The 23180-nt window shown below is 39.6% G+C and overlaps 1 protein-coding gene across 1 annotated transcript; it reads left to right on the top strand.

Annotated features, from left to right (window-relative positions):
• The first annotated feature begins 2167 nt into the window (after nt 1-2167).
• On the top strand, nt 2168-4883 carry LOC129774722 (uncharacterized). The gene is made up of 4 exons (XM_055778671.1): nt 2168-2762; nt 2890-3474; nt 3558-3868; nt 3947-4883. The coding sequence occupies exons 1-2, from the start codon at nt 2168-2170 to the stop codon at nt 3390-3392; spliced, it is 1098 nt and encodes a 365-aa protein (XP_055634646.1). The 3' UTR covers nt 3393-3474; nt 3558-3868; nt 3947-4883.
• The last annotated feature ends 18297 nt before the right edge of the window (nt 4884-23180 follow it).

Raw genomic sequence — 23180 nt, 5'->3', positions numbered from 1 at the left:
GTGCCGGAAAAACACTTTGCCGCTCACTGAAACTAATTGTTGCCTTGATGAGCGCCGAACCGAAGCTGCTCTGTTCTTGATGCGGGTTTTCTGATTGTCGTGAGCAGCTTTGCAAGCCAACTCGAGCACTCCGACGGCCGAAACTCTATAATCGCTGTTAGGTATACTGGTGCTCCGGCACCAATCCGTTCGGCCTAGTTACCCTTGCGGAGCAATCAGTGAATGCGACCAACAGGGAACTGCACACCTGCACGATTCGAGTGAGAGTTTGCCTTTCCCTTAACTTGTCCTCCTTTGTTACGTCCACGATGCCGATGCCGTACAACCACACGGGTTTACGGTTTGAAAGAAAATAATATATTTTTTTGGGGTCCGCGTGTTTTATACTCTAGCTGTACACACTCACAGGATAGAGACAAATCGGCAGACTCAGCCAGAGGGGCGAGTCCAACGAGACGAACGAATGAGCGTTAAAAGGCAGCGATGGCAAAAAATACATTCATTACGATTTGTTCGCTCGTTGGATTCACATGCAGGCTAAAAAGGGTCCTTTTCAGGATCACAAAATTATCTTCAATCTAAAGAGTTTATTGTTTTGTTATCACTCGATATTCCCATCTTGTTCGGCTAAACCTTCCTGTTTAGCGATTTGTTGCCACTCGCCACAGCTTTCACAGTTGGAAAATTTCTTCCCATCCAGCTTTGTGACATGTTGTACAGTAAATTACATTCAATGCGACGTGCCGAAGCGCCACTTAGTGTCGCATTAGAGGCGATTTTAACCTGTAATTGAACATTTGCGAAGACAGTGGTACAGTGTCGACTTTCAATGTGGGGTCATCATTTGGATCTCTATGTTTACAAAAATGTCCAACTAAATAAGTCGCATTACATGTCCGTCCAATTAGCTAAATGTCGAACTAATTGTAAATTACTGTACTTTCAATCTGGAAACAATTTAAGAATTGGTGAAAATTGAATAATCAGGAAAGTCCCCAACTATCAATAAGCTCAGAACAACTGCCAAATTCACATACTCATCAGATCCTGGCAAACAAATTATGAAAAAATCAATTTGTGTTTTATTATTATTTTGGATAATGTTTTAGAAAGCATTGAACTGTATTTCCTAAACTCTTTTTTGGAAGGTTTAATGGCCCTGAAAAGCGCCTTGTTTTATGGAATGGTTCCAATTTAGAAAACTTAGTACTCGTGGTTTTGAAAAAAACCATTTCGAACGCCCTCGATGCCGCCTTGTTCTGGATTTGCCACCAAAGCAGTTTGTATAATGAACAAACTTTTTTCTTCTGCTACCTGATGCCGTTTTGCGATTGCGTTTGCCACTCGCCACTCGCTGCAACTGCCTGTTGTCTTGATGGCCACCTAACCGAATGTGTTCTGTTCCGAATGCGAGTTTTCTTATCGTCGCGAGCAGCTTTGCCAGCTAACTCGATCACTTCGGCGGCCGAAACTATATAACGCCGGCTAGGTGGACTGGTGCACTGGTACTAACGCGCTCGGCCTAGCTACCCTTGCGGGGAACTCCAGATGTACACGGTTCGAGCGGGATTTTGCCTTTCCCTTCACTTTTCCTCCTTTACCATGACCAGACATGGCTGCTTGGGTTGGTTTGTTGATGTGTTGTGATGCGAACCGATGTGGTGTACGGTTTGAATGAGAATGATCGTTACGGCAGCGGAGCGGGGATTTTTAAGCTGACTGGCTGGCTCGAGAATTACGCATGTGTGAGACTGCGACCAATGTTTCGTTCATTTTTTTCTTTTTCCTTTCCAATCGTGGTTCATTCTATTTCGCTGCTGCTCTGGTTGCCCGTTTTGGTCGGTTCGATTTGAGGAGCACAAAATGGACCAATCAAAAATGGGCACATAGTGTATTTGGACAATGCTTGATATTTCACAATTATTCAATTGTTTATCTCAAGAAAAATGAAATGTTATTCGTTATGATAGATGCGTAGATATATTTCCTATCAATTGATGGAAACACCTTTGCGATCTATTGAGAAATGCGTTCCAATCTATTATAAGCGTTCCAAATCTTGCATTTTTTCCTACTTGTTCAGTGCCTAGATTTCCATTTCACCCCCTATATCTTCCGGTTAGACGTAGTCCCACGTCAAAACAAATTCTAGATTAATTCCGGAAAAATGGAAGGACCAGGACCAGGAAAAGGCAAAAGGCGTCGCGGTGATGGCAAGACTTTACAGGAAATTGCGTTGTCTTTCATCCAACGAGACGGAGTTAGCGGTATCTGCCGGATAGCGGAGAACGACCAATGCTCCTACGTACAGGAGACTTTGGATGTAGGCAATTTCATCCGCCACTTCCGCACCCAGCATACAGATGCTGCGGTTAAATGTGGCTTGTTGAATCGAATTGATTTAAATACGAAGAAGCCAAGAATAGTGACGAAGCGACCCATGGCAATTGACATACCGCTGTATATGGATTCCATCAGCAAGTTAGTAGCCTATAATCATCTTCCTCTTTGCTTCGTGGAGTGGGAGGGAATGGAGCAACTATTTGATCCGATATCCGCCGCACTCGGTATCACCGTGAACAAGAGCCACGTAAAGATGATTATTCACTCCGTTGCCGTTCAAATCCGTGCGATCTTGAGCGGGGAAATGAAGAATAGGTTGCTATCCCTTAAAATTGACTCCGCCTCACGATTCAACCGGCACATCCTTGGAATAAATGTCCAATATTTCTTGGACAGCAAAATCGTGATTCGAACGTTGGGTAAGTGTAATCATATTCTTTAAACGGAAGTGTTTCTGTTGAATAGAAATACGCTGAAGTTAAGCTAGAGTATGAACTCAAACAGGGGATAAACGTATATTTTCATGCATTTATGTTACCATTGCAGGTATGATTGAAATAAAAGACCGTCAAACAGCTGCTTTACTGAAAACTAAAATTCTAGAGATTCTCCAGACGTACGGAGTTACCGTTAAGCAGATATTCTCAGTCACATGTGATAATGCCGCAAATATGTTGGCCGCTGTGAGAAAATTGAAGCAGGAATTCGATTTCATAATCTCACTGCAGCTGGAAAATGAGATTAACTTAGAAGACACCGAAAATAAAGAAACCGAACCTGAAAACGAAATTGACACCGAAGTTGTTGAGAACAACCGAGATCGGGATCTCTCGGAGGCCCTTTCGACTGAATTTCATCAGGATCAACTGAACTTAGTTCCATGTTCGGTTCACAGTCTACAATTGGTCATATTGGACGTCGTTGAAAAAAGTGATGAATCTGTCAAAGAAATAACAGCTGTTGCAAAAAATTGCAAATCAGTAAAGTACAAGACACATTTCGATTATCATAACGCCAGTCTTCCGCCTGTTTGGGGGCAAACAAGGTGAGGAGGTATCTATATGATGATGGATAGCTTTAGTCGCCAAAAGAGCTTCTTTGATCAACTGGCGCTCCAGTTTCCTGAGCTCGGTAAGATGCGTTTAAGATGCGAGTCAGATAAATCAGTGTACATCTGTTTGCCTATGGCTCATTATACATCCTTCTTTTTACAGTTCTCAGTCCGAAAAACTGGGATTTCGTTGACCAATACGTGCAAGCCTTCGAGCCACTTTTTCTCTGTACTAAGAGAATGCAGGAAAATCACGTTCCGCTTCCTGATTTTTATTTATCCTGGTTGATGGCAATAAACGAAGTGCAAAAGATGACTTCGAATCCATTTTCGAAACCGCTGACTGAGTCATTAACAAGTCGTCTCTGAAATTTAAAAACATCCCAAGCATTCCAAATGGCACTCTATCTGGATCCCCGTCTGAATTACTTGAATTCAAAACTTTTCAGCAACCATGAGAAGCAATACATCCAGGTAGAATCTTTTTAAAATGAATTGTAGCCTTAACAACTAATATACACACTTTTACACTTTTCTCTTCTGTTGCTTCAGTCCTGCATTAGGGATACCTGGAACAGGATCAGTGAACTGAAACCATCGACATGTCGCAACGAAACTATGGAAAGTGAGGCCAACAACAGCAGCCAATTTGATGAGTTCCTCACAGAGCTTTTTGGTGGCACTCTTTCAACATCGAATTGCTCAAATGACTCAACATTTGAACAGCAATTGAAAGCGCTAGATGCAGAATTGCGCCAAAACCATACTTTTGATGTGTTTCAGTATTGGCTGATGCGATTATACTGACTAAGAATCAATTGTTTTTTTTTTGGATTCGGACAACCAGAACAACTGAATTTTTTTAATTTTAATAATTTTCGTTCATATAATTTTTGTGTTCCATAAAAGATTTATAATAAAAATAGAATAATGGATATTAAAATATTAAATATTTGTTTCATATGTTCAGACCCCAAAACGCCCAAAAACGTCCAAAAATCAAGCATCCACACTAGGATAACTTCCTAGCCGATTTCACTCTCGATTGGTTAACGTTGAACGTTAACCGTTGATTCTCACTAATACGCAATGATATTCAATTCTGACGGTTCAAATATCAAGGCGAGAAGGAAAATGCTATAAAGAATGAACTTCATAGCATGCTAATGTTGATGTTCATTATACTCGTTTTCATTGATAGTATGGTTTCATCTTTCTCGATTCTCACTTGAGCAGTAGGTTATCAATACAAGGTAGGCTGAAATTTGCCGTATTTGAATGTCATGAACGTGAATATTTTCGGCACTGGCTTAAAGCTTAGGTAGACAAATATGCTAGAATGCTTTGATTGCGTTTTTCTCAGTTGCTGATTTTAGAACATGGGACAAATATGCGTAGAACGGCAGCAATCCTGTCGATGAAAATAAAATAGCAGCTAAAAGGTTTTCAAACTCAGTAGATAACTTCAAAATCTTCAAAATGTTAGATAAAAAAACAGGAAGTGGGTTATATCTATGGTATAACCGCAAGGGTGACGTAGGACTATCGTTGATTTAGAGATCATTTGTTTGAAGTTGAATCTAATTTATGCATCCAATATTGGATACGGAAATATCCTACTGATGGGGAAGAATAATCTTCAGAAGCTATCCTGTTAATTGCGATTGATTGAAAATCACAAAACCAAATATATTTGGTCACAGTGTTACATGGATAGAAAACATTCAAATAAACTCTTTCACATGAATGTATTTTTAAATTCCCAGAGGAACTGGCAGATTATTTTCCGGATCTTTCTCGATGCTGAATGGCATCCAAACGGAAAGAATTCCGTGCGTGTATGTGTGTATGTAGCGGCTACTTCGATGGTCACCTTCTCTTCTCCTGAAGGATCGGCTTCTCTGTGCTCCCTCACTGTTTCAAACAAACTGATTGCGTTTCAGGGCAGATCTCGATCGTTCTCCGTCGAGCACCCTCAGCAACGATGTTGTCTTGTCGATGTCCTCACGAAAAATGAATGCATCTCACCACCAGAATATCGCTTAAGTATGCTTTTTGTGTGTGATTGAATCGAGAGAAGGCGTGGTTTACGATGGCAATTCTTTTCATTTCCCCTCTAGGCAAACTAGAGGGGAATGAACTCTCTGAGCTCGGAACTTTCGGCGACTGAGCAATAATCGATTGCGGGCGCATACAATATTGGATACGGAAATATCCTACTGATGGGGAAGAATAATCTTCAGAAGCTATCCTGTTAATTGCGATTGCTTGAAAAATCACAAAACCAAATGTATTTGGTCACAGTGTTACATGGATAGAAAACATTCAAATAAACTCTTTCACATGAATGTAATTTTAAATTCCCAGAGGAACTGGCAGATTATTTTCAGTAACGATTAGATATTTCCACATTTTCCTCGATACTGGAAGTCCACCAGTGGTAAATGCTAACTCGATAACCATCTGTTAATAGCACTTGATTGAAACATATTTGGTCACAGTGTTACATGGATAGAAAACATTCAAATAAACTCATTCACATGAATGTATTTTTAAATTCCCAGAGGAACTGGCAGATTATTTTCCAGATCTTTCTCGATGTTGAATGGCATCCAAACGGAAAGAATTCCGCGCGTGTATGTGTGTGTGTGTGTGTGTAGCGGCTGCTTCGAGATCTTCCCGGGGAACCGTTTGTGGCATCACTCTCCTCCTGATGGATTCCCTTCTGGCCTAAGGTGCACAAACAGGCTCTTGGTGACACCGTACATCCGCGCTTTCATGATAAACGAAGAGCTTCACCACAACAGCGACAATATGCTCCAATCGCTGTTCAATTTGAACTGAGTGGATTTCCGAGCGGCGCTCGCTTATATACCGATTGGTGATTTCAATAGCCTGTTTTGAAAGCAATTTTAAGACTATTGAAACAAGTTTTGGGATCAGAAAGTAACAAGTATAGAACGCGTAGACATTTTATCTTTCGAATGAAGTGTTTATCATACCATTTCGTTCAGTTGTTTAGGAGCTATTAACGCTCAAAATCTCGGTCTCTGGCGTAACGCTTTCGTTTTCGAAACTTTGATTTTACACCCCGGTACAGAAATGAAAGACGTAGTCCTACGTCAAAAAATAGGAAATATATGATGATTGTATCTCTTAGAATATAAGTTAACATGTATTTTTTTTTTTTATTAATCCGTTTATTTTTACAGGCTCAGTTACATTAGTTTAATGGAGCCAAACTCTTAACTATATTTCAACTAGCATATATCAACATGTTGTTTCCTTAATTCTATGGTTAATGAAATAGGAAACCGATTACTCGCGGTCGACTCGAGTTTAGAAGGGTGACACATTTTCATTAGGAAAAGGATGGGATGTAAGGAGATGTGTGTTTACACTCGCACTCACATTCACATTCACATTCTCATTCACACTGACACTTCACACTCAATTCTTAAAACTATCCTTACATCTAATATGTATTTACAATTTAACTTATTCTAATGTTAGTAGGAAGGGAACCGATAGCTCGCGAAGGACGAAAAGGAGGGGAAAAGGATGTATAAACAATCACACTCGAAGATCGATAGCTTTAAGGAAAACATATATTTGGGACATGTAATCAAGGTCTAACCGAGCCAACACATCTCTCACCGGCACATTGGACTGCTTTCCTCCAGCCCGAAGGGAGTTTTCTAAATTCGATCTGGCGACAAGATACAACTCGCACGACCAAACAACGTGTTCGATATCGTGGTAACCATGGCCACAACCGCAGAGATTGCTGTCGGCAAGATTAAAACGAAAAAGCAGCGCGTCTAACGAACAGTGATTGGACATGAGTCGGGAGAAGGTGCGAATAAAGTCCCGACTCAATTCCAGACTTTTGAACCACGGATTGAGGCTAACCTTAGGGATAATTGAGTGGAGCCACCGGCCCAATTCATCTTCGTTCCATTTGCGTTGCCAGTTAACGATGGTATTTTTACGAACTAAAGAATAAAATTCATTGAAGGCGATTTGACGCTGATAAATTTCGCCTTCAATTGCACCTACCTTTGCTAATGAGTCAGCCCTCTCATTACCCGGAATTGAGCAATGTGAAGGGACCCAGACAAAGGTAATGACATAACAGCGTCTGGATAAAGCACTCAAAGTTTCTCGTATTCTCTCAAGGAAGTACGGCGAGTGCTTTTCCGGCCTCACTGAACGGATAGCTTCGACAGAGCTAAGACTATCCGTTACAATGTGATAGTGTTCAACAGGTCGTGAGGCGACGCTGTCCAGCGCCCAGTGTATTGCTGCCAATTCAGCAATATACACTGAGCAAGGATACTGAAGACTGTGTGAGGTGCTAAAAAATTTGTTGAACACTCCAAATCCTGTGGACTCATTCATAGAGGACCCATCAGTAAAGTACATATTATCACAATTGACACGCCCATACTTTGCTTCGAAAATCGTAGGAACGATCCCCGATCGATGATAATCTGGAATTCCATGGATATCCTGCATCATGGACAGATCAAAATGCACAGAGGAATTGATGTAGTCAGGAAAACAAACACGGTTGGGAATATACGAAGAAGGATCAACCTGCATGGAGATGAATTCATGATATGAGCTCATGAATCCTGAATGAAAATTTAGCTCGATCAGCTGCTCAAAATTTCCGATCACCAATGGGTTCATAACCTTACACCGAATGAAGAACCGAAGAGATAATAAATTGAAGCGATCTTTTAGTGGGAGTACGCCTGCCAAAACCTCGAGACTCATGGTATGCGTTGAGGGCATACATCCCAACGCAATACGGAGACAAAGATACTGAATTCGCTCGAGTTTAATGAGGTGTGTTTTGGCAGCTGATTGAAAACAGAAACTGCCATACTCCATCACTGAGAGAATAGTTGTTCGATACAACATTAGAAGATCTTCGGGATGGGCTCCCCACCAGGTGCCGGTAATTGTACGGAGAAAGTTTATTCTTTGTTGGCATTTTTTACTCAGATACCTAATATGGGCCCCCCAAGTACATTTGGAGTCGAACCAGACCCCAAGATACTTGAATGACATAGCATGAGTGATCGGTTTACCCAAAAGTTGAAGCTTTGGTTTTGCTGGTCTATGCTTCCTAGAAAAAACCACCATCTCTGTTTTCTCCGTGGAGAATTCGATCCCTAGCCCAATGGCCCAGGTTGAAAAATTGTTCAAAGTATCTTGTAAGGGTCCTTGCAGTTCGGATTCGTTTGATCCTACGACAGACACCACTCCATCATCTGCAAGTTGTCTTAGGTTGCAATTTTGTGTAAGGCAATTGTCGATGTCGCTTACATAGAAATTGTACAAAAGGGGGCTTAAACATGAGCCCTGGGGGAGTCCCATGTAGGAGACCCGACTTACTGTCGAATCCCCGTGAGAAAAATTCAAATGTTTCTCACAAAGCAAGTTATATAACATATTATTCAATAGAGGTGGCAGACCCCGAGAGTGTAATTTGTCTGACAGGACCTCTATTGAAACAGAATCAAAGGCCCCCTTTATGTCCAAGAATACTGAAGCCATTTGTTTTTTTTCGGCGTAAGCCAATTGAATTTCTGAAGAAAGCAACGCAAGACAATCATTCGTCCCCTTGCCCCTGCGGAACCCATATTGTGTATCTGAGAGTAGGCCATTCGTTTCAACCCATCGATCAAGGCGAAACAAGATCATTTTCTCCAACAATTTCCGTATACAAGACAGCATTGCTATTGGGCGGTACGAATTGAAGTCGGACGCGGGTTTTCCGGGTTTTTGAATAGCTATAACTCGTACTTGTCTCCAATCATCTGGAACAATATTATGCTCCAGAAACCGATTGAATAAGTTCAACAAGCGATGTTTCGCCACATCAGGGAGATTTTTCAGCAAGTTGAACTTAATTCTATCCGATCCCGGAGCAGAATTGTTACATGAAAGGAGAGCAAGAGATAATTCTACCATCGAAAACTCGGAATCAAGATCGCACCTATCTTGTGGTATATCTCGAACAAATTTTTGCACAGGAGCTGAATCAGGACAAACCTTTCGTGCAAAATTAAAGATCCATCGATGTGAATATTCCTCGCTTTCATTGGATGAAGAGCGATTTCTCATGTTTCGAGCCACTTTCCATAATTTTTTCATTGACGTTTCTCGTGACAAACCTCCCACGAAATTTCGCCAATAAGCACGTTTTTTCCCTTTGATCAAATTTTTGAACTGATTCTCAAGGGCTAAATACGTTTGAAAATTTTCAGGAGTACCACGTTTCCGAAAAGCTTTAAATGCATTCGATTTTTCTACATAAATCTTGGAACATTGGCTATCCCACCATAGATTGGGAGGCCTTCGGAAAATGGTGGAACCTGGATTGGGTTTCGTTTGAGCGCGAACTGCGCTGTCATAGATCAAACGAGAAAGGAAGTTATACTCCTCCAATGGAGGCAAACCATCTCTGGAATTGATGGCTAGAGCAATCGCGTCCGCATATTTTTTCCAGTCAATGTGTCTTGTGAGGTCATATGCCATGTTTATAGATTCAGAAGAATTCGACCCAATGGTGATGGAAATTTTGATTGGCAAGTGATCACTACCGTTGGGGTCCTGGATTACATCCCACTTGCAATCTAACGATAGTGAATTCGAGCAAAGCGAGAGGTCAAGAGCACTTGGGTTAGCAGGAGGTTTAGGTACACGTGTTGTTTCCCCAGTGTTCAAAACGGTCATATTGAAGCTGTTACAAAGGTCATATATCAACGATGAACGATTGTCGTCGTACTGTTCCCCCCAGGCAGTTCCGTGAGAGTTGAAGTCTCCCAAGATCAATCGTGGCTCAGGAAGGAGTGAGCACATGTCAACAAGTTGCTTGCGGCTAACCGCAGCTCTCGGAGGCCAATACAAGCTGACAATACAGAGGTCTTTGCCTCTGATGTTTGCATGACAAGCAACAGCTTCAATCCCTCCAATAGGTGGAAGGTCAATTCGAAAAAATGAGTGGCACTTATTGATCCCCAATAGCACCCCTCCGTATCTGTCATCACGGTCCAAGCGTACAATATTGAAATCATGGAAAGAGAGATCATCTCGCGAAGAAAGCCAAGTTTCGGACAGAGCAAAAACATCACAATTGAACTTATGAATTAAAAATTTGAATGTATCCAATTTAGGGATAAGACTACGACAATTCCACTGTAAAACAGTGATATCTCCGACCTCTCTATTTGAATTAGACATCAAGAGAGATAATCATTGCAAGGAGGGGCCATGTTTGCATCAATTGTTGCAAAATTGTCTTTAATACTGGAAGCATTGAAATGACAATGGTTCTGATGGAGTCGGAAACGTTAAAACACTTGAAGATTTGATCCAAAAGGTCAGACAACTTTATAAATCCCGATTGGGAAGTTGAGCTGGACGGAAAAATAGGGACAGTTGGGGTTTTTGATGTCCCCTCGAGTGCTGGGTCGTTCGAAGGTGAACTATTCCCACGGAAGCCAGGAGGAACCTGATTTTGCTTGTCCGCTGCACTCGTTTTTTTAGGCAAGCTAACAGGGGATATCACCGGAGGGACTTGTGATTGAATTTTGGGAGTGGTCACATTTTTGCGCCGGGGATTCCCTTGGGAAATAAACGGTGTACCCCCGTGAGCTGTGTCCGCTTCCATTTCGTCAACTGGCAACGTGGAAAAGATATTGTGTGAGGAGATTGGATGTTGTTGTTGTTGGGCCTGTGGAGAAGCGCCCTTTAAAATTTCCGCAAAAGTGCGTTTCGAGCGTTCCTTTAAAGAGCGCTTCTGTTTCTCCCAGCGACTCTTGTAATTTTCACAAGCTGAGAGCTCATGTGGGGTCCCCCCGCAATATGGACACTTATGCTCAGTCGCACTGCAGGATTTGCCCACATGTTGCTCTCCGCAAGTGGCACAGCGCTCCTTGTTGGCGCAGTAGTCTGCTGTGTGACCAACTGACTTGCATTTGTTGCAAGTCATGGGCTTTGGCACGAAGAGACGCAGCGGAAGCCTCAATTTGTCCACCATAACGTAGTCAGGGAGGGCGGAACCAGCAAAAGTTACTCGAAACGAGTCGGACGGCGTGAATTTTGTTTTTCCCTCTTCCTGGGACACTTTTCCTAATTGATGGCAGTCCAAAATTTTAACTTTCGTCAAAGGGAGCTTTTTAAATCTGCCATCTCCCTCTTTTATTAATGCGCTCGTCAGACCCGTTTCTGTGATCACCCCCGAAATTTCTACGTTATGGCAGGGCACATAGACGCGATATTCTAGTACGAACCTATTGTCGACAACAATCTCGTTAGCTTGCTTCCGATCAGCCACGACAACACGCAGTTTGTTCGGTCGAACCTTTCTAATTTCGACCACGGAGGAATAATTTTTTGTCAGATCTTTCATGATCTGAATGACGTTGAGCGATTTCCCGTTGGGTTTTGGCCGGAAGAAAACAACCCATGGGCCAGATCCAGATGCATCTTCTGGATAGACCTTGACACGCGGAGAGGGGACAACTGAGGGGGAGGACGAGGTCGATTGTTGAGCGGGAGCGGGAACAGTTGGGCTGGGAGGCAAGTTCGGGAGACAATCGGAAGCGGGAGCGGGAGATTGAGGGGGCGAAGTGGAAAAGTTTGCCAATTTTCTTGAAGGGGGCTTGTTGAGGTTGATTAACTCTTCCTCTGAAAAGACATCGTCTGAGGGGGGAACGCGTTTAAGCGACTTCCCAGTAGTTAGTGAGGAGGAAACATCAGATTCAATGTCCATATCAAGAGGATCGCACTCTGCCATTATGGCAGATATACAATTATACTTTTTCTTTTTTCTTTTTTAAATCCTTAACCTAATATATATATAAACTAAAATACTTGAAGCGCACGGTGCGGATGATTTGTAACGGTGCTCCAATCGAACCACGTGATGATCGCTTGGCACAACAGCAATGGTGTATCGCACCACAATACGATGACGAGGAACGGCACACGCTCACAGCGCCCGCAGTGGAGGACTTCTCCCTCCCGCTGGTTGTGATTACTTATCACTTCACTCTCGCAATAAAGAAAACACCGTTAGAGCGACACAATCACTTCAGCGAAACCGATAACGGTATTGTTCCAACACAATAACGGACACGAACAACTTTGCGTCCGGCGGCTTCGGACTGCGCGAGCTGACTGAAGTTAAGTTAACATGTACATGGTATAAAATCTGATGAATAAAAATTTATTTAATGTCAAAATATGTCATAAGTTTTATTACATTCGATTTGAAATAAAGACCTCTAAAACACTCATTCATCATTTTTATTATTTTTTTAAATTTTGGGTTGCCTTTCTGCAATGAAAAACGAAATCAGCCTTATATCAATAAAATATTGAAAAAGTTTTGTTAGAAAAACTTTTTTGCCTTAAATATGCTCAAGTTGCGATGTATGGAAGAGTTGTAGGGCACATATTTATCAACCATTTAACTACCATTTCATCAAAATCTGAGATGACCATTTTGAGAAAATCGACTTTTAGTTTTTAAAATCGATTTTTTTTTTCAGTGTGGGATTCCAATAAATATTTTTTCATTCAAATCACATCAGAAATCTTTCCCGCAAAAATGGTGGTTATTGGCAACGAAACTCAACATGTTCAACGCAGTCAAAATTGTATTTGATGTGCAAAGCTCAAAGACAGTGGTTCTGGGCTAGTTTATTATACACCGCATTTTTGTGCTTACGCAGGTGGAACTCGAACTTCCTACGGGTCTGGTCGATCCCGCATTGTTTGCGGGGAATCTGGTAGAATCCAAATTTTTCATCCGACAAAATTTTGTCCGCCAAGTTGCACAAAAGGTCTTTCAAGGTGCTTGTGTATTGTTTTTGCGAGAGCAAGAATAAATCATCAATCAACCATCCTCAGCTGCTTCTATAAAATCACGTGATTCATCGGTCCTTTTCAGGGCTAGCTTAGCATTGTACTGAAGAATTTATTTGGTAATTTCGATGTATTTTAAAATAAAGTAATAAAGTAATTTCGTAGTCCTATGTCAACAATGCAATCGTGTGTTGGACACAACCCTCTATATTTTTTTTGTTCAAGACTAGACTGTGGATAACTGTGGATAACATCGTAACGATGTTGCTTTAGGAATCCTTTTGATGAAAAATAGTACATATTTGGTTTTAGACGAGAAAAAGTGGAAAACATAGACTTGGAAGCCGGCTCGTGAAGAACAATTAACAATTAACCTATGCAAAACAATGCCAAAATATTATTTTATGAAATATTGAGAATATAATAATTAAAAAGTATTTCGCTTAGCAAGTATGCCAACACTGTCAAAAGTGTATCAAAAGTAACCTCGCATGACGGAAAGTTTTTTTTTTGTTAAGTAGCTTTACGTTTTCTCATGAACATTTGAAATCAAACAGAATGCTTATCTTATCTGAAAAATTCAGAAAGTTCCACCAAAATCCACATGTAAGTATTATTAATTCTGCAGGTGCCCTCCTAAAACTTTGCCGACCTTCATTAATCGTCTCACGTGTTTCCCACTTCCGTTCAGCACACACATCATGGAAAACTGAAGGCTAATCACTCGGTTCGATCAGGTCCTTCAAAACTTTGAAAGATCTCTAAACACTCTTCAACCCAGCGGGTGGAATTCCCAGCCGGTATCAATTATGTAAATAAAATCGCCAGCAACAGGTCACAAACACACGAGAGCAGGGTCGATTTTCGAGTGACACATTGAGTGCGGTGTCCCTCGCTCACACCGGGCTCAACTTAAATGGGTCACCGACACTGTCGGTGAGTATGGGTCACGGGATTAAACTTTGCTGGGGCAATTGATCGAAATAAATTTCGAAGCATGGTTAGTTTGTTTCACTCTGTTTCAAGAAAGCCGCTTTCTTCCTGGGGGTAAATTCCTTAAAGTTCGATTAGTTCACTGAGAATGAAACGAGAGCCGGGTTGAGGGATAGGGATGTTCGAAAAGATAAAAGAAAATTTATCTGCATGCGTCTATCACGAAACAAGTTCGGGAGGGATGCTGCAAGAAGATGAAATTTGATTAGGCCCGATAGCCGCAGAAAAAGAGGAAAAATGGGTGGGGAGGAAGGATATTCATTTTGCATTCTTTTTCTCTCTCTCTCTCCTCTACACGTGGTCACCACTTCCAATCACTTACGGGTAGGGAGAAAAGCTGCTGGAAGCAACCACACCACGATCGCAGCCGATGGTCCATTTGAATATTGATGAGTTAGTGGATCGGAATTGCGAATCGGTTTCGAGTTTACGTGGGAAAATTCGAATGCGAAGCCGGCGTCAGCTATGGACATGAGGAAAAAAGGTTGAATCGGGTTGGAAGCGTCGGTTTACGGTGCCAGGATAGGCCACATTTTTGCGTTTGCAACTTTTAACAATTCGATTTTCAATGGCGTGAACAAAAAAAAAATACACGCCATTGGCAGCGCCTGCTGTGTGTGTGCGTGTTTTGTGTGCCGCACACCGAAGCCAAATGTGGGGAAAAAAGCGATGCCAAAGTTCGTACCCAATTCTGCAGCGTATCAAGATGCTAATATAGCGAAAAAATGAGCGATCAAATCGCATTTGATTTTTTTCCTTCATTGGGCTGCCTATGTCTGGTTTGTGTGCTTACCTTTTGCCGTTTCTGGGAAGTGATTTTGATGGGAACACATTGTACTTTGTTGGTACACATTCACCGAAACAAGAAAACACTTTTGAAGAGAATCATTTCCTGGGCTCCTTCGATTCCATGCATTGTACAATGCCATGGCGTGTAGTGATGTCTGGTAATTGCTTGATTAATGAATTGTCGGCTGCAAAAACGTTTATCATACGTACGATTACTCCGCATTAATTTGCGTCGATCAATACAGGTCGGACTCAATTATCCGGAATGTTGATTTTTTTTTCACTCCGAATAATCGAATTTTCTAAAACACAAACTAAAGCGGTTATACGAGCTTTTACTATGAATTTAAGATACACAACTCAAACTCGATTATTCGGAGTATCTTGGTTTTGATTTTTTTCATCAGAAATTTTGAATAATTTGTGAATATACTTTTCAAGTATGACTATTTGAACAAAATTGAACGTAGCTATAGGTAGAGGAGTGGGCTGGAATAGAGGTTGTTCCATACAAATAGTTTCGATTATCAGCAGTAGTTTTATATACGTTGAAAATTCCAAATTGAAATGAATACGCTTTGAGGCACCCCTAAATCATGTCCACTTCCGCTGAAATTTTGCACAGGTATTTTTTTTTGGGTCAATAAACATATTGTACATGGTCGGTTTTTGAAATTCGATGATGATTTTTTTCCATACATCTATTGCCACCCTAATATACACTGCGTTTCAAAACTATTGAACCACTCCCTTTCTGTGAATTTCCAAAGATATGAAAGAAGTCGGTTGTATTGAAATATATAGTGTAGAATACAATAACTATTTTCATTTATTAGACTGGTCATAAGAACTTTATTGTTATGATCAGGGGCGAAACATTCAAAAACCTAAAATTCCAGTGTTTCATAACTATAGAATCAGATGGAAAAACTCTCACTCCTTTACAAAATTAACGTCAGTTTCACATGAATTACAATAAGGTTCAAATTCGTAGGTCATCTTTAGTTCTCAATTAGTTCAAAATACCCATTCGAGGTGGTTTCGACCAAGTTGCACCATGTTGTAGTGGATATCTCGTTTTACGCAGAGGACACTGCTCGTTTAAGCTCATCAAATCAATCATACTGCTTGTAAGCTGCATCTACTTTTCGTACGATCACTCCTCCTAAGTTCTTGATAGGGTTTTGATCTGGTAAACAAGCTGACCAGTCCACAATCTGATGCCCCTATTCATTGAACCATACCATGACCTTTCGGATTTTATAAATTGATGCCAAATTACCCAACTATCACGGTGTTTTTTGATGCAAAAACAGCAGTAAATGATTCTGAAGTACTTCGTTGCACATCTGATTGTTCATTCGTGTTGATGGTAAGCTATCTAAACCAGGCCTTTTTGAGAAACTCCTCCCCTAATCATGAAAATTTCATCTCCAAAGCTGTGGGTTCAAAAACTAATGTGGAAGCTCATTCCATGGGTATCACTATTTCAGGAGAACTTTTCTGAAAAAAAAGGCATAGAAGAGTTGTGTCCGAGACACGACCGCATAGTTGAGGTAGGATTCCGTTAGGCTATCTGTTGAATTTGGATATGTTTGAAGATGATTAATGATTAATAATAATGATTTGGTGGCCCTGAAAAGGACCCTTTTGTTTGGTTGTTGGGTTTGTTCACTCCACCAGTGTTTACCATGTGATGATGACGGAATGATGCTAAACAGTCGTTGGATGGTGCGTATCAGACGAGATGCCTCTTGTGTTATGTATGGATGAAATAAAGAAAAAAAACTCACCAATGTAATATAAGATAAATACCAATACCGAACACAATTATCAATTTTTCTCAATTTTTTTAATAATTTTTACTTTATATGTGTTTATTCAACCCAGTGCGGATTTCAATTGGACTAACAGCACCTAACAACGCTTAAACCGAACGAGCCGTTCTCGAGCGTGAACACACCTTGGTTTTTATTTATGACAATAAAAATAAATCGTTCCATATATCAAGTCATTTTCAACACAACTGCTACCATATACAATTTTACACTTACACTTGTGCTAAATTTTTCACAATATCGGTCGGTCATTGATATGAAATTTCACGAAGCAACCAACATTAAAGTTCCAAATTTAAATTTTATTTGCTATAATTAATCGTATCACTTACCTTACTTGCAATATAAAAATGCCCCCGACTTGCATATATTTGCAATGCCGATTTCCCCCGGCCACCTTGGTTTTGATGTCTCTGCTAGGGAACCGTCGCATGTGTCGTCAATTTCGACCAATCAGAAATGGATATTTCCGTTAGGATAGGGGTTGAGATTTTCCAATTGTTTGATAGTTAGTAAAATGACATATATTATTTTCTTCAATATAAAAAATTGTTATGTTATGTTATGTTAAATCGATTGACGCAAAAATGTTATCAATCCATCATAAAATAACTGAGCAATAAGCGTTTGAAATTGGACAATTTTCACGATGTGCTCGATTTTCGATATTCAATTTATACCCCAATATGTTCCCGAAAGACGTGATCCTACGTTAAAAGAAATTCAGCTTGAATAGAATTTCGTCATACTAGTAGGTCTTACGACATGTGTCATGTAATTTTTCAACTCGCAACTTTGCAGGCGGCAGTTTGATCGTTCGAGGAAAATATTTTCGAAAAGGCCTGGTTCAGATAGCTTTTCATCAACACGAATGCACAGTCAGAAGTGCAATGAAGTACTTTAGAAACATTTACTTCTGTTTTTGCATCAGAAACACCGTGATAATTGGGTAATTTGGAATCAATTCATAAAATCCGGAAAGTCATGTCATGGTTTAATGAATTGGGGCGTCAGATTCTGAACTGGTCAGCTTGTTTACCAGATCAAAACCATGTCTAGAACTTGTTAGGAGTGATCGTACGAATAGTAGATGCAGCTTACAAGCAGTATAGGTGATTTGAAGAGCTTAAGGGAGCAGTATCCTCTGCGTTGAACGAGATACACACTATAACGTGGCGCAGCTTGGTTGAAACCACCTTGAATGGGTATTTTGAACTTATTGAGAACGAAAGATGACCTACGAATTAGAAACTTATTGTAATTCATGTGAAACTGACGTTAATTTTGTAAAGGAGTGAGAGTTTTTCCATCTGGTTCTATAGTTATGAAACACTGGAATTTTAGTTTTTTGAACGTTTCGCGCCTGAACATAACAATAAAGTTCAAATTGTCAGTCTTATAAATGAAAATAGTTATTATATCCTACACTATAAAGTTCGATTCAACCGACTTCCTACATGTCACTCACTCAGACAAATGGAGTGGTTCTATAGTTATGAAACGCAATATATATTTATATACAGCGCGGACTCGATTATATACCGTTTCTGAATTCTTTCCACTGTATATAATCGAGTCAAAAAAAACATTTTTTTTAATTAGTTTTTTTGCATGAATTCTTCGTTTTTTGAAAATGAAAGAGGAATTTGATTTTTGATTCATCCCCTTAAAGTCAGAAAACACCTTTCTCACATGAGGAGGTGATAGATGATCATATTTGATGAAACAAATTCTCCTACGCAAATGTTCGAATTTCAACAATGTTGCTTCAAACTGGCTCTACATTAAAAAGTATGCTACGGAAGACGATTCTGATGCTTTCATTTGAAAGATGAGTAAATGTAGTACAGGATATAGTAGTCGAACAACTAAATTAGTGGATATTAATAACATTTTGGAAGTGAAAAACTTAATAGTTCATATTTTTTAATGTGTTATTATTAATTTTATCCTAAAAATTTATATTAAACTAGATTGTTTATATCAATTACATTGAAGTTCTTTAATGGCTCTACAATTTGTTCTTTGACGCCCAACTTCTATTTTTCTTAATTTGGCTGCAATATCGATATAAACAATTCCTGGTGAAAATTCAAGCAAAATTTCCGAAAATTACGATTTTTTTTACTTATAATAGCCACTTAAACTTCACCTTAACGTTGAAAGGTTACATGTCTTCTTGAAATAAGCCATATTTGAAATATAAAAAAAAAAATTTCCCAAACTGTATATAATCGAGTCCAAAATTGTATATAATCGAATCACATATAATCGAGTCCGACCTGTATTGTCATTTTTCGAAGAAGAGAATATTCCGATGCGAATTTCACACTCCATCGACGAATCAGTACTTTCTCAGATCAAAGAAATGGAGATACTGGAGATAGTACCAATAATTCAATCGACAATACCTGCTAATCCAAATGTTTGATTCGATTTACTCAGATATCGGTAATAGTAGGAAATTACTTCACCGATTCTGTACCGTTTGGTGGTGGAAGTTTTAGAAGCCCCTTCTACTCAGGTATCCGTTGAGAGGGCTCTTAGTTGCCTGAAACTTATCCTCGCAGACCACCGAACGCGATTAAGTGAATATACAGTGGAAAATTTGCTTATTTTGCAACTCAACTCAGATTTACTACCTAAAGTAGCTGAAGTGTTGAGCAATGACAGTGGATTGCAAGCTAATGTAGATTTTTAGCTTAGTTGCTTAAACCTTATTACTTTATATTTGTTATGTATTACCTGAATTGATGCTCAGACAAAACAAACGATTGGAATCATACACAATGCTCTATTTATACCGATGTTAGTCAATTTCTATTCGAACAGCATAATTTATTCTGATTTTGAAACAATCTTCATTGTCTCTTGAAATATATTTTGTAGAAGACAGTACATAATATGGAATATCATTGGAAATTCACAGTCATTGTTTTGCGTAAAATATTTGATAAAACGCACGTTTCAGCTTCAGACGTTTTAGATTATGTTAGATAAATGACAAAATTCATGCGTTAAATATATAGAATGCTGATGGATGCAAGGCTTGAATTCTAATAAGGAAGAGAGTAGAAGGGAAACTAAAAGCATACATGCACGCAGATTGAGCCTATTGTGACTCATTCGTTATTTTGTTCCCCGCGATTCTTTCAAAGGAGTATTCATTAATCAGCCATTCCATGCCAAACCGATAGAGTAGTTCTCAGATTCTCGTAAAAAGTGGTAGTCTCGTTCTTTATCGCAAACTATTAGACCCATATTTTTTTTATTTTTTTGTTAGGGTGGCCATTTTTATTTTAGGGTGATTCGAAATATCGAATCACCCTAAAATTTTTCCCAAAAATGACATTTTTCAAAAATTCATAACTTGTGAACTACTGAACCGATTTAGACGACCGATGTATCAAATTAAAGCTTATTAGCTAGTCATTCTCGAAAAAATACTATGCTTGCAAAAAATTTAGGTTTTGGTTTCGTCATTATTGATTGTATTTGTTTTTTTTTTAGTTTTCATGCGCTCCGGACCAAAAGTGCTATATTTTTTTATATTTTTTATGGAAAGCTTAGGATTTTTCACACAAAATATCTCGAAACCAGGAAGGCGTTTCTTTTCGTTTTTGAGTTATGATTTTTCAAAGTTACCCGATGGTCCAAAAAAAATATCTTTTTTCCCTAAAATTACTTTTTTCAAAAATTTATTACTTTTGAACTGCTGGACCGATTCAGATGATCGACATATCAAATTAAAGCCTACTATCTAGATTTTTTAGAAAAAATAACACACTTGCCAATTAATTGTATTATAGTCACATACATCCAGTCCAGTCGCAAAGAAATATTGAACGAAAACTTAATACGTGTTAATTTGAAAAATCATAGCTCAAAAACTAAAAGAAACGCCTTCCTGGTTTCGAGATATGTTGTGTGAAAAATCCTCAGCTTTTCATAAAAAATATAAAAAAATATAGCACCCTTGGTCCCGAAACGATGTAAGGTATAAAAACATATGAACAATCAATAATAACGAAAACAAAATCCATTTTTAATCAGAGTGTAATATTTTTTTCAGACAATACTAGTTCATTGATTTTAATTTGATATGTCGATCATCTGAATCGGTTTGGTAGATCAAAAGTTATGATTTTTTGTAGTGGAAAAAATGGGGAAAAAATGATGTTTCTGACCATCGGTTAACTTTGAAAAATCATAACTCAAAACGTAAAAAAACGCTTCCCTGGTATCGAGATATATTATGTGAAAAATCTTCAGCTTCCCAGACAAAGTATAAAAAAATATAGCGTTTTTGGTCCCGAGACCATGAACTATAAAAAAAAAATACAATCAATAATAACGAAAACATAATTCAAATTTTCTGCAACTCTAGTATTTAAAATAAAGACCAGATAATTGGCTTTAATTTAATATATCGAATGTCTGAATTGGTCCAGTGGTTCAAATGTAATAAATGTTTTGAAAAAAATCACTTTTGGGAAAAAAAAAATTTCGGACCATCGGGTAACTTTGAAAAATCATAACTCAAAAACGAAAAGAAACGCCTTCCTGGCTTCGAGATATGTTATGAATTATGAAAAAAGTCATTTTTGGCAAAAATGCGAAAAAATTGATTTTTCGGACCACCCTAAAATGGGAATGGTCACCCTATCAAAAAAATAAAAAAATACGGGTCTAATAATTTGCGATAAAGAACAAAACTACCACTTTTGATGAAAATCTGAGAACCGCTATATCGGTTTGGCATGGAATGGCTGTAGTTGAATGTAGTTGTCCACTCTTTGGTATGTTATGTTAGTCACACTCACACACTAACACACACTCACTCACTCACAAATGGAGATGTTCGGAGAGCTGAAAATGATTCATCGTGTATTTTCACGTTTGCTTGCTGCATTCTCTTGTTCCAAGTCGATACAAGAGAAATTTGTAACTAGGTGTGTAGAAATGAGCGAATGAACTTTCCCATGCCTGGATGTAAATATAATAAATTTTGGGCGGGACGAAGTTTGCCGGATCAGCTAGTAGTGATATAAAAGTTGAAGTTACTTACAAGAAATTATTTGCTGTGGAATTGCACTATAGAATTTGGGGATTAGTTTGAGGCGATTAATCGTATCGATTAACAAATTGCTCAAACATATTCGATTAGTTGATGAACAATGTATTTCAATAATCAGACATCACTAATGGCGCGAATCGAGTTCAACGGTTGCTGAGATTCATTGATTAGGTATACTAAAAATCTGGATTAAAACATAAATGAGTGTTTCGCGAAAAAGAAACTCACTTCAAATGTTCTCGAGCGCGCAAAGTTGAGGTCCTCCATGAAATGAAAACGTCTTTATCGCCGACTAACATTAGTTAGTGTGTTGGCAGCAGAGTCCATAATTTGGCTAAGAGTCCTCACTTAGCCACACTTAATAACCTCATCTTCCCATTTCATCTCATGAACTCATGATAAAATGCTACTACGACTCCAAGAGCGCTACGGCGCGCTTCAAATCCCCATTGAAAATCCACTCCAGCTCGATGCTTTGTGTGATAATATATTCTGCATGATGTATTCCGAACATGTTTTGCATCCACGTTCTGTTGGGTCTCTGCCACCTACCACCCCCCCAACAAGGGACACTCTCTCTCACGCTCATCTGTGTCCCATGTGTACACACTATCAACTCTGTCAGATGAATTTGAATGTCAGCTTGCCCGTCCCGATTCCGGTCTTAGTCGTATCCCCTGGCTGGCCGGAGCGAATGGGAGAACCCAGCTTGTGCCTTGTGCCTTCCCTCGGCCCGGGGCATGCTTGCGGTGCCACACGTTCAACCGAGCGGTGGAGATAGCAAGATATTTTAAATTAACTTAAAATGCAACACCATTCCGAAATCTCATCCTGCCCGGGAAGGATTGCTGTGCGAGAAGGTGCCGGGGGTCAAGAAAGTCAGCTTCGCTTGTTTTTTCTGTGTGTGTGTGTGCTGTTGTCCCCGACTCAGCAACAAATTGTGCTGTGCGTCGTCTTTTCCTTTGTCCGTCAACCACACGATGTGTGGTGCGGTGCGGTGCGGAGTTCGAAGCTCTCCCATAACCCAGCTGGGCGCAGAGCAATACAAATAGACTGACAGATACGGGAAGGCGACGACCATTTTGCTGCCCCGAGCTGAGCGACACAGCAGGCCTTGGGAAAAAAATGTCGATAGACAAATAAGCAAAGAATCCGCCCTTTCGTGCGACTGCTCCAAGAACCCCAAGGAGAAGCTAGAAAG

This window comes from Toxorhynchites rutilus, chromosome 1 (genome assembly GCF_029784135.1).
Source record: "Toxorhynchites rutilus septentrionalis strain SRP chromosome 1, ASM2978413v1, whole genome shotgun sequence".
Classification (NCBI taxonomy): domain Eukaryota; kingdom Metazoa; phylum Arthropoda; class Insecta; order Diptera; family Culicidae; genus Toxorhynchites; species Toxorhynchites rutilus.
This window is presented reverse-complemented; position numbering and strand designations above follow the sequence as displayed.

Coding starts and splice junctions, on each gene's coding strand:
- LOC129774722 (XM_055778671.1), top strand. CDS start 2,168: ATGGAAGGACCAGGACCAGGAAAAGGCAAAAGGCGTCGCGGTGATGGC. Junction 2,763..2,889: donor AATCGTGATTCGAACGTTGG/GTAAGTGTAATC, acceptor TTACCATTGCAG/GTATGATTGAAATAAAAGAC.